A 12,535-nucleotide genomic window follows, 5' to 3' on the forward strand; every position below is an offset into this window, starting at 1 on the left:
GTCAGAAGTGAATATAGAGTATCTCCCATTTCAGAAGTGAATATAGAGTATCTCCCATGTCAGAAGTGAATATAAGTATCTCCCATTTCAGAAGTGAATATAGAGTATCTCCCATTTCCAAGTGAATATAGGTATCTCCCATTTCAGAAGTGAATGATTATCTCCCATTTCAGAAGTGAATATAGAGTATCTCCATGTCAGAAGTGAATATAGAGTATCTCCCATGTCAAGTGAATATAGAGTATCTCCCATTTTCAGAAGTGAATATAGAGTATCTCCCATTTCAGAAGTGAATATAGAGTATCTCCCATGTCAGGAAGTGAATATAGAGTATCTCCCATGTCAGTGAAGTGAATCTCCCATTTAGAGTATCTCCTGTTTCAGAAATGTCACCTATGTATTTATTTACTGAAGTTATCTTCAGATTGTAAACAAACTTGGAGCTTGACATCACCCTGTGAGAGTCACATTAACGATGTACCAGGAAAGTAACTTTCAAACACACACATCTGTATACCAATTGTGTGTGTGTGTGTGTGTGTGTGTGTGTGTGTGTGTGTGTGTGTGTGTGTGTGTGTGTGTGTGTGTGTGTGTGTGTGTGTGTGTGTGTGTGTGTGTGTGTGTGTGTGTGTGTGTGTGTGTGTGTGTGTGTGTGTGTGTGTGTGTCTGGTACAGAGCACATCCTCATGGAGTGAGCCCTGACAGCGTTGACACTGTGTCCACAGGCGAGAGAAGCGCTCCTCCAGAGTACTTAAGTGTAAGATCTAGAATTCAAAGAGATTCAACATTAGTAAGTATTAATCAGAGAGATTCACCATTAGTAAGTATTAATCAGAGATTCAACATTAGTAAGTATTAATCAGAGAGATTCAACATTAGTAAGTATTAATCAGAGATTCACCATTAGTAAGTATTAATCAGAGATTCAACATTAGTAAGTATTAATCAGAGATTCAACATTAGTAAGTATTAATCAGAGAGATTCAACATTAGTAAGTATTAATCAGAGATTCAACATTAGTAAGTATTAATCAGAGAGATTCACCATTAGTAAGTATTAATCAGAGAGATTCAACATTAGTAAGTATTAATCAGAGAGATTCAACATTAGTAAGTATTAATCAGAGAGATTCAACATTAGTAAGTACAAATCAAGAGAGATTCAACATTAGTAAGTATTAATCAGAGAGATTCAACATTAGTAAGTATTAATCAGAGAGATTCACCATTAGTAAGTATTAATCAGAGAGATTCAACATTAGTAAGTATTAATCAGAGAGATTCAACATTAGTAAGTATTAATCAGAGAGATTCACCATTAGTAAGTATTAATCAGAGAGATTCAACATTAGTAAGTATTAATCAGAGAGATTCAACATTAGTAAGTACAAATCAAGAGAGATTCAACATTAGTAAGTATTAATCAGAGAGATTCAACATTAGTAAGTATTAATCAGAGACATTCAACATTAGTAAGTATTAATCAGAGAGATTCAACATTAGTAAGTATTAATCAGAGAGATTCAACATTAGTAAGTATTAATCAGAGAGATTCACCATTAGTAAGTATTAATCAGAGAGATTCAACATTAGTAAGTATTAATCAGAGAGATTCAACATTAGTAAGTATTAATCAGGAGAGATTCAACATTAGTAAGTATTAATCAGAGAGATTCAACATTAGTAAGTATTAATCAGAGAGATTCAACATTAGTAAGTATTAATCAGGAGAAATTCACCATTAGTAAGTATTAATCAGAGAGATTCAACATTAGTAAGTATTAATCAGAGACATTCAACATTAGTAAGTATTAATCAGAGATTCAACATTAGTAAGTATTAATCAGAGATTCAACATTAGTAAGTATTAATCAGAGAGATTCAACATTAGTAAGTATTAATCAGAGATTCAACATTAGTAAGTATTAATCAGAGAGATTCAACATTAGTAAGTATTAATCAGAGAGATTCAACATTAGTAAGTATTAATCAGAGAGATTCAACATTAGTAAGTATTAATCAGAGAGATTCAACATTAGTAAGTATTAATCAGAGAGATTCAACATTAGTAAGTATTAATCAGAGAGATTCAACATTAGTAAGTATTAATCAGAGAGATTCAACATTAGTAAGTATTAATCAGAGAGATTCAACATTAGTAAGTATTAATCAGAGATTCAACATTAGTAAGTATTAATCAGAGAGATTCAACATTAGTAAGTATTAATCAGAGATTCAACATTAGTAAGTATTAATCAGAGAGATTCAACATTAGTAAGTATTAATCAGAGAGATTCAACATTAGTAAGTATTAATCAGAGAGATTCAACATTAGTAAGTATTAATCAGAGATTCAACATTAGTAAGTATTAATCAGAGAGATTCAACATTAGTAAGTACAAATCAGGAGAAATTCACCATTAAAGTATAACTGAACAAAAATATAAAACGCAACATGCAACAATTTCAAAGATTTTGCTGAGATACAGTTCATAGGAGGAAATCAGTCAATTGAAATACATTCATTAGGCCCTAATCTATGGATTTCACATGACTGGGCAGGGGTACAACCATGGGTGGGCATAGGGTCACCACTGCAAAGCCAGGTCCAACCAATCTGTGAGTTTTTCCCCACAAAAGGGCTTAATTACAGACTAAAACCCCCTCCCCGGGGGGGCTGGTGTGGTTCCACGTAGTCTGCGGTAGGGAGGCCCCGGTTGGATGTACTGCCAAATTCTATAAAACAACTTCGGCTTATGGTAGAGAAATGCACATTCAATTCTCTGCTAACAGCTCTCAGTTGTCATTCCTGCAGTCATCAGGCCAATTGCACGCTCCATGTGACATTGTGTTGTGTGACAAAACTGCATATATTAGAATGGCCTTTTATTATCCCTAGCACAAGGTGCACCTGTGTAATGATCATGCTGTTTAATCAGTGTATTGATATGCCACACCTGTCAAGTGGATAGATTATATTGGTAAAGGAGAAATGCTCACAAACAGGGAGGTAAACAAAATGGTGGCCAAAATTTGAGAGAAATAAGGTTTTTCTGTGATCTTTTATTTCAGCTCATGAAACATGGGACCAGCACTTTCCATGTTGAATTCATATTTTTGTTCAGTGTAGTTATCAGATGGATTCACCATTAGTAAGTAGTTATCAGATGGATTCACCATTAGTAAGTAGTTATCACCACGACACCTTGACACACCCCAATGTACGCATGTAGTATCCCTGTTACATTAAATATTTAGCATCAGATTAACACAACAGGTTGATATTAGCTCCTAATGAACAGGACCCAGATTAACAGAACAGGTTGATATATTAGCTCCTAATGAACAGGACCCAGATTAACAGAACAGGTTGATATATTAGTGCCTAATGAACAGGACCCAGATTAACAGAACAGGTTGATATATTAGTGCTTAATGAACAGGACCCAGATTAACAGAACAGGTTGATATATTAGCTCCTAATGAACAGGACCCAGATTAACAGAACAGGTTGATATATTAGCTCCTAATGAACAGGACCCAGATTAACACAACAGGTTGATATATTAGCTCCTAATGAACAGGACCCAGATTAACAGAACAGGTTGATATATTAGTGCCTAATGAACAGGACCCAGATTAACAGAACAGGTTGATATATTAGTGCCTAATGAACAGGACCCAGATTAACAGAACAGGTTGATATATTAGCTCCTAATGAACAGGACCCAGATTAACAGAACAGGGTTGATATATTGTACCTCTTTCTGGTACAGCTCAGACTCCTTCTTCTTACAGAAATCACACACAGCCGCTGCGGGGAGGAAAGCAGAGATTACAAATCACACAGTTTTGTACAACTAACCTAACACACAATTCAGACCCATTCAAAATCCTATTTTCCCTAACCCATACCCTAACCTTAAACCCCCTAGAAATAGCATTTGACCTTGTGGGGACTAACAAAATGTTTGTTTGTTTACTATTCTTGTGGCATAGTTAAACACGTCCGCAAAGAGGACGGATTAGAGGGAACACACAGCTACAGTAGAAAGAGGACGGATTAGTGGGAACACACAGCTACAGTAGAAAGAGAATGGATTAGTGGGAACACACAGCTACAGTAGAAAGAGGATGGATTAGTGGGAACACACAGCTACTATAGAAAGAGGATGGATTAGTGGGAACACACAGCTACTATAGAAAGAGGATGGATTAGTGGGAACACACAGCTACTATAGAAAGAGGATGGATTAGTGGGAACACACAGCTACTATAGAAAGAGGATGGATTAGTGGGAACACACAGCTACAGTAGAAAGAGGATGGATTAGTGGGAACACACAGCTACAGTAGAAAGAGGATGGATTAGTGGGAACACACAGCTACAGTAGAAAGAGGATGGATTAGTGGGAACACACAGCTACTATAGAAAGAGGATGGATTAGTGGGAACACACAGCCACTATAGAAAGAGGATGGATTAGTGGGAACACACAGCTACTATAGAAAGAGGATGGATTAGTGGGAACACACAGCTACTATAGAAAGAGGATGGATTAGTGGGAACACACAGCTACTATAGAAAGAGGATGGATTAGTGGGAACACACAGCTACTATAGAAAGAGGATGGATTAGTGGGAACACAGTGGGAATATCCTCTTTCTACTGTGGCTGTGTGTTCCCACTAATCCATCCATCAAACAGTATATTATTACTCTCTCTCACCATCGTCCTTCAGCACTGCTCTGCAACCGATACAGGCGCTCCTCTTGGTGGCGAAGGCCATGAGCCCCCCCACCCTGGAGGTCAACACTGTCTTACAGCGCGTGTGATCCCCCTCTGAAACACACATCAAATCAACTTTATTTCTGCAATTACTCTAATAGCAGCAGCAGTGATGGTGTATGTAAGGAGTGAGAGGGCCGAGAGAAAGGAAGAGACCCTGTGTGTGTGTGTGTGTGTGTGTGTGTGTGTGTGTGTGTGTGTGTGTGTGTGTGTGTGTGTGTGTGTGTGTGTGTGTGTGTGTGTGTGTGTGTGTGTGTGTGTGTGTGTGTGTGTGTGTGTGTGTGTGTGTGTGTGTGTGTGCTGACTCACTCAGTAAGACGCTCTCTGCTTTGCTCTCTCCCAGGATGGGCTCAAAGATGCGGAGCAGTGGCTTGAGAGCTGTTGTTCCAGGTAGTACTGGGTGTCAATGGGAATGTTGTTCTCCAGAACATAGATTGGATCCTACACACACAATAGTAATGATTTGTGTGAATGTTAATTAATGTATACCTTTACACGACACACCGACAATCACATGAATATTTCCAATAGCCTCCAATAGACAGACACACACAGTTCTAACCTCAGACTTCATGTATGCTGCTACTCCTTTGGCAGCTTTGATGATGACATAGGGAACTCTGTCTCCCAGTTGGGCGCTACCCGCGTCTCTCTTCTTCATCCTGCAGAGGGTCAGAGGTTATCAACTGGTAACAAGGGTTAAGAACAACTTATTTGGATGGGCTTCCATCAACCGTTCCAATCCAGCCATTACAATGAGCCTTTCCACCCCATTTCTCCCTGTAACAGCCTCCAATGTTCCTCCTCTCTCTGTGCCTCTCTCCATCTCTCCCTCCTTACCTCTCGGCCAGTTCCACATGCGCCTGCTTGGCAGTGTACTCCTGGGCTGTGCGGGTCAGCTCCTTGGTGATAACCAGCTGGCTGATGTCGATGCGGTTACACAGCAGGTCAGAGATGACCTCTTTGGCGTGGGCCACCGCACCCTGGGGATCTCTGTGTAGAGAGACCAGGAGGGAGGGTAGAGAGACCAGGAGGGTGGGAGGGTAGAGAGACCAGGAGGGAGGGTAGAGAGACCAGGAGGGAGGGAGGGTAGAGAGACCAGGAGGGAGGGTAGAGAGACCAGGAGGGAGGGTAGAGAGACCAGGAGGAAGGGTAGAGAGACCAGGAGGGAGGGTAGAGAGACCAGGAGGGAGGGTACAGAGACCAGGAGGGAGGGTACAGAGACCAGGAGGGAGGGAGTGTAGAGAGACCAGGAGGAAGGGTACAGAGACCAGGAGGGAGGGTAGAGAGACCAGGAGGGAGGGTACAGAGACCAGGAGGGAGGGAGGGTAGAGAGACCAGGAGGGAGGGAGGGTAGAGAGACCAGGAGGAAGGGAGGGTAGAGACGAGGGAGGGAGGGTAGAGAGACGAGGGAGGGAGGGTAGAGAGACGAGGGAGGGAGGGTAGAGAGACGAGGGAGGGAGGGTAGAGAGACGAGGGAGGGTAGAGAGACGAGGGAGGGAAGAGAGACGAGGAGGGAGTGGAGTGAGGGAGGGTAGAGAGACCAGGAGGGAGTGGAGTGAGGGAGGGTAGAGAGACCAGGAGGGAGTGGAGTGAGGGAGGGTAGAGAGACCAGGAGGGAGTGGAGTGAGGGAGGGTAGAGAGACCAGGAGGGAGTGGAGTGAGGGAGGTAGAGAGACCAGGAGGGAGTGGAGTGAGGGAGGGTAGAGAGACCAGGAGGGAGTGGAGTGAGGGAGGGTAGAGAGACCAGGAGGGAGTGGAGTGAGGGAGGGTAGAGAGACCAGGAGGGAGTGGAGTGTGGGAGGGTAGAGAGACCAGGAGGGAGTGGAGTGTGGGAGGGTAGAGAGACCAGGAGGGAGTGGAGTGTGGGAGGGTAGAGAGACCAGGAGGGAGTGGAGTGAGGGAGGGTAGAGAGACCAGGAGGGAGGGTAGAGAGACCAGGAGGGAGGGTACAGAGACCAGGAGGGAGGGTACAGAGACCAGGAGGGAGGGAGGGTAGAGAGACCAGGAGGGAGGGAGGGTAGAGAGACCAGGAGGGAGGGAGGGTAGAGAGACCAGGAGGAAGGGAGGGTAGAGAGACGAGGGAGGGAGGGTAGAGAGACGAGGGAGGGAGGGAGTGGAGTGAGGGAGGGAGGGTAGAGAGACCAGGAGGGAGGGTAGAGAGACCAGGAGGGAGTGGAGTGAGGGAGGGTAGAGAGACCAGGAGGGAGTGGAGTGAGTGAGGGAGGGTAGAGAGACCAGGAGGGAGTGGAGTGAGGGAGGGTAGAGAGACCAGGAGGGAGTGGAGTGAGGGAGGGTAGAGAGACCAGGAGGGAGTGGAGTGAGGGAGGGTAGAGAGACCAGGAGGGAGTGGAGTGAGGGAGGGTAGAGAGACCAGGAGGGAGTGGAGTGAGGGAGGGTAGAGAGACCAGGAGGGAGTGGAGTGTGGGAGGGTAGAGAGACCAGGAGGGAGTGGAGTGTGGGAGGGTAGAGAGACCAGGAGGGAGTGGAGTGTGGGAGGGTAGAGAGACCAGGAGGGAGTGGAGTGAGGGAGGGTAGAGAGACCAGGAGGGAGTGGAGTGAGGGAGGGTAGAGAGACCAGGAGGGAGTGGAGTGAGGGAGGGAGGGAGGGTAGAGAGACCAGGAGGGAGTGGAGTGAGGGAGGGTAGAGAGACCAGCAGGGAGTGGAGTGAGGGAGGGTAGAGAGACCAGGAGGGAGTGGAGTGAGGGTAGAGAGACCAGGAGGGAGTGGAGTGAGCGAGGGTAGAGAGACCAGGAGGGAGTGGAGTGAGGGAGGGTAGAGAGACCAGGAGGGAGTGGAGTAAGGGAGGGTAGAGAGACCAGGAGGGAGTGGAGTGAGGGAGGGTAGAGAGACCAGGAGGGAGTGGAGTGAGGGTGGAGAGACCAGGAGGGAGTGGAGTGAGGGAGGGTAGAGAGACCAGGAGGGAGTGGAGTGAGGGAGGGTAGAGAGACCAGGAGGGAGTGGAGTGAGCGAGGGTAGAGAGACCAGGAGGGAGTGGAGTGAGGGAGGGTAGAGAGACCAGGAGGGAGTGGAGTGAGGGAGGGTAGAGAGACCAGGAGGGAGTGGAGTGAGCGAGGGTAGAGAGACCAGGAGGGAGTGGAGTGAGGGAGGGTAGAGAGACCAGGAGGGAGTGGAGTGTGGGAGGGTAGAGAGACCAGGAGGGAGTGGAGTGAGGGAGGGTAGAGAGACCAGGAGGGAGTGGAGTGAGGGAGTGTAGAGAGACCAGGAGGGAGTGGAGTGAGGGAGGGTAGAGAGACCAGGAGGGAGTGGAGTGAGGGAGGGTAGAGAGACCAGTATGGAGTGGAGTGAGGGAGGGTAGAGAGACCAGGAAGGGGTGGCGTGAGGGAGGGTAGAGAGACCAGGAGGGAGTGGAGTGAGGGAGGGTAGAGAGACCAGGAGGAGTGGAGTGAGGGAGGGTAGAGAGACCAGGAGGGAGTGGAGTGAGGGAGGGTAGAGAGACCAGGAGGGAGTGGAGTGAGGGAGGGTAGAGAGACCAGTATGGAGTGGAGTGAGGGAGGGTAGAGAGACCAGGAAGGGGTGGCGTGAGGGAGGGTAGAGAGACCAGGAGGGAGTGGAGTGAGGGAGGGTAGAGAGACCAGGAGGGAGTGGAGTGAGGGAGGGTAGAGAGACCAGGAGGGAGTGGAGTGAGGGAGGGAGGGGTAGAGAGACCAGGAGGGAGTGGAGTGAGGGAGGGTAGAGAGACCAGGACGGAGTGGAGGGAGGGAGGGTAGAGAGACCAGGAGGGAGTGGAGTAAGGGAGGGTAGAGAGACCAGGAGGGAGTGGAGTGAGGGAGGGTAGAGAGACCAGGACGGAGTGGAGGGAGGGAGGGTAGAGAGACCAGGAGGGAGTGGAGTGAGGGAGGGTAGAGAGACCAGGAGGGAGTGGAGTGAGGGAGGGTAGAGAGACCAGGAGGGAGTGGAGTGAGGGAGGGTAGAGAGACCAGGAGGGAGTGGAGTGAGGGAGGGTAGAGAGACCAGGAGGGAGGGTAGAGAGATGAGGGAGAGAAAGCGCAGAGTCAATTATTTGATTCATTTAACCAGGTTAGTCTCGTTGAAATAACACTTTTTCAGGGGGCCTGGACCAAGACAGAAGCAACATCAGATTGAGACATGAACATCAACCAGGCAAAACATCAATACAACAAGCAGCATGTCAGTAACATGACATCAATACAACAAGCAGCATGTCAGTAACATGACATCAACCAGACAAAACATCAATACAACAAGCAGTATGTCAGTAACATGACATCAACCAGACAAAACATCAATACAACAAGCAGCATGTCAGTAACATGACATCAACCAGACAAAACTTACATCAATACAACAAGCAGCATGTCAGTAACATGACATCAACCAGACAAAACATCAATACAACAAGCAGTATGTCAGTAACATGACATCAACCAGGCAAAACATCAATACAACAAGCAGCATGTCAGTAACATGACATCAACCAGACAAAACATCAATACAACAAGCAGCATGTCAGTAACAAACATGTACACAACACAAATATCTAGATCTACAAGTTTCTTATTGGACACGTTAAGATAGTGCCTCCCAGTTTCACTCTGTTCCAGACCTACTGAACAGGACCCAGGACAACAACTCTGTTACATACAGTTGAAGTTAGAAGTTTACATACACCTTAGCCAAATACATTTAAATTAGTTTTTCACGATTCCTGACATGTAATCCTAGTAGAAATTCCCTGTTTTAGGTCAGTTAAGATCACTTCATTTTAAGAATGTGAAATGTCAGAATAATAGTAGAAGGAATTATTTATTTCAGCTTGTATTTCTTTCATCACAGTGGGTCAGAAGGTTACATACACACAATTAGTATTTGGTAGCATTGCCTTTAAATTGTTTAATTTGGGTAAAACATTTCGTTATTTATTGGAAAGCAGCATCAAGCTCATCACCTTGTACTGTCAGCACCCTGTGAAGTTCATCACATAGTGCATCTGGACACTAATAAACTGCATGCTTTCCTGAGTCATAGTGGGAGGACCCCACGACATAAGTTTGGGTAAAGACTTCCCACCGCAATTTATCACATAATTCATTTTACAGACACAAAAAGATTCCATGTTGAATAAACACATTGTCTGTCGGCATTAATAAAATTGTACCGGCATTTCCTGTTTCCATCAGCCGCGTCATGACTTCTTTCCTGAGCCCGGTAATTCATCCTCATGAAATGGTTGGATGGAAACCTGGTTTATGAGAACGTTCTGTAGTAGATGGTACCTACCCGTCTAACAGAATGTTCTAGATGGTAACCTACCTGTCGATCAGAATGTTCTAGATGGTACCTACCAGTCTATCAGAATGTTCTAGATGGTACCTACCTGTCAATCAGAATGTTCTAGATGGTACCTACCAGTCTATCAGAATGTTCTAGATGGTACCTACCTGTCTATCAGAATGTTCTAGATGGTACCTACCAGTCGATCAGAATGTTCTAGATGGTACCTACCTGTCTATCAGAATGTTCTAGATGGTACCTACCTGTCTATCAGAATGTTCTAGCTGGTACCTACCTGTCTATCAGAATGTTCTAGATGGTAACCTACCTGTCGATCAGAATGTTCTAGATGGTACCTACCCGTCTATCAGAATGTTCTAGATGGTACCTACCTGTCTATCAGAATGTTCTAGATGGTACCTACCTGTCTATCAGAATGTTCTAGATGGTACCTACCTGTCTATCAGAATGTTCTAGATGGTAACCTACCTGTCGATCAGAATGTTCTAGATGGTACCTACCCGTCTATCAGAATGTTCTAGATGGTACCTACCTGTCTATCAGAATGTTCTAGATGGTACCTACCTGTCTATCAGAATGTTCTAGATGGTACCTACCTGTCTATCAGAATGTTCTAGATGGTACCTACCTGTCTATCAGAATGTTCTAGATGGTACCTACCCGTCTATCAGAATGTTCTAGATGGTACCTACCCGTCTATCAGAATGTTCTAGATGGTACCTACCTGTCTATCAGAATGTTCTAGATGGTACCTACCCGTCTATCAGAATGTTCTAGATGGTACCTACCCGTCTATCAGAATGTTCTAGATGGTACCTACCTGTCTATCAGAATGTTCTAGATGGTAACCTACCTGTCGATCAGAATGTTCTAGATGGTACCTACCAGTCTATCAGAATGTTCTAGATGGTACCTACCAGTCGATCAGAATGTTCTAGATGGTACCTACCAGTCTAACAGAATGTTCTAGATGGTACCTACCCGTCTATCAGAATGTTCTAGATGGTACCTACCTGTCTATCAGAATGTTCTAGATGGTACCTACCTGTCTATCAGAATGTTCTAGATGGTAACCTACCTGTCGATCAGAATGTTCTAGATGGTACCTACCAGTCTATCAGAATGTTCTAGATGGTACCTACCTGTCTATCAGAATGTTCTAGATGGTAACCTACCTGTCGATCAGAATGTTCTAGATGGTACCTACCCGTCTATCAGAATGTTCTAGATGGTACCTACCTGTCTATCAGACTGTTCTAGATGGTACCTACCGGTCTATCAGAATGGTCTGCAGGCAGGTGTTGATCAGATTGGCCACCAGGGTACAGTTGTCTCTGCGGACCGTCTCGATACCCTTGCAGTCCATCTTGTCGTGAGTGTCGGCGCTGGAGGAGAAGTAGAGGCCTGCGTAGCGCTTCTTGTTGATCAACAGATAGGGGTAGTACACCTGAAGGGAGAGAGAGAGGGGAGAGAGAGAGAGAGAGAGAGAGAGAGAGAGAGAGAGAGAGAGAGAGAGAGAGAGAGAGAGAGAGAGAGAGCGATAAGAGGGAGTTTAACTAGTCTTTATTTGACCATAGAAGAAGCTCATAGTAGCCTCGGGTCAAGTCCAAAGGGAGAAGAGAGGAGAGAGTATGGATGTTAGTTATTTGACCATCCAAGAGAGGATGAGCATAGCTTTATTCCAGACTAACCAAAAGACAAAGTAGTACAAGCTGGCTGGCTCTAGCACTTGACCTGGGTTATGTTCAGTTTTTCCTAATTGGACAACTCCAGGTTGTACCCATATAATTAAATAATATAATTTAGTATTTTAATAGGGTGTCCGTGGTAGTACCTTCTGGTTTCATCATTTCCCCCACAGGGGTTAGGGTTTTCAAACAATAGTTTCACTCCGTTTTAAAACGTTTCCCATCAACTGAACATGACCCAGGGCTATTAGCAACTGTGTTTTAAATGGTGAACTGGTACCTTCTCAAACTCCAGTTTGATGGGAGGGGTGAAGTGGGAGGAGACCCACTCTGCCGCCTCCCTCCCAACCTCCATGGCCCTGCTCACAGTGTCCACGCCCAGTTTGACCATGACGGAGTCCGTGTCCCCGTAGATGACCTGACACACACACAGACAATCAAGGAGGGTTGTGAAAGTAGAACAACTAAAAGAGGAGAAGAAGAAAGGACAGGTTAGGATGATGTAACGACTGTCCTCCTCGCTCTCCTCTCACCTTGGCATCGGCTTGGTAACCGTTGGCGATGGTGTACTTGGATTCCACCAGCTGTTTGGTCTGCTCAATCATCTGTCTGCCAAACCCAGTAACACTCTGGAAACACAGGGAGAGGTTAGGAACACTGGTGACACTCTGGAAACACAGGGAGAGGTTAGGAACACTGGTGACACTCTGGAAACACAGGGAGAGGTAAGGAACACTGGAGACACGCTGGAAACACAGGGAGAGGTTAGGAACACTGGTGAC

General features: G+C 45.4%; 1 protein-coding gene across 1 annotated transcript in view; it reads right to left on the bottom strand.

The window, feature by feature from the left end:
* Window positions 1-666: 666 nt before the first annotated feature.
* LOC124028086 (DNA polymerase delta catalytic subunit-like) overlaps window positions 667-12,535 on the bottom strand; it is a gene marked incomplete at its 3' end in the record, with an annotated part of 43,169 nt that continues 31,300 nt past the window's right edge. The window contains 10 exon segments of the mRNA XM_046340238.1: window positions 667-764; window positions 3,762-3,814; window positions 4,728-4,841; window positions 5,097-5,162; window positions 5,165-5,228; window positions 5,350-5,449; window positions 5,628-5,780; window positions 11,337-11,512; window positions 12,034-12,171; window positions 12,287-12,382. Coding sequence (XP_046196194.1) covers window positions 667-764; window positions 3,762-3,814; window positions 4,728-4,841; window positions 5,097-5,162; window positions 5,165-5,228; window positions 5,350-5,449; window positions 5,628-5,780; window positions 11,337-11,512; window positions 12,034-12,171; window positions 12,287-12,382 — 1,058 coding nt within the window.

This window comes from Oncorhynchus gorbuscha, unplaced genomic scaffold (genome assembly GCF_021184085.1).
Source record: "Oncorhynchus gorbuscha isolate QuinsamMale2020 ecotype Even-year unplaced genomic scaffold, OgorEven_v1.0 Un_scaffold_3727, whole genome shotgun sequence".
Taxonomy (NCBI): domain Eukaryota; kingdom Metazoa; phylum Chordata; class Actinopteri; order Salmoniformes; family Salmonidae; genus Oncorhynchus; species Oncorhynchus gorbuscha.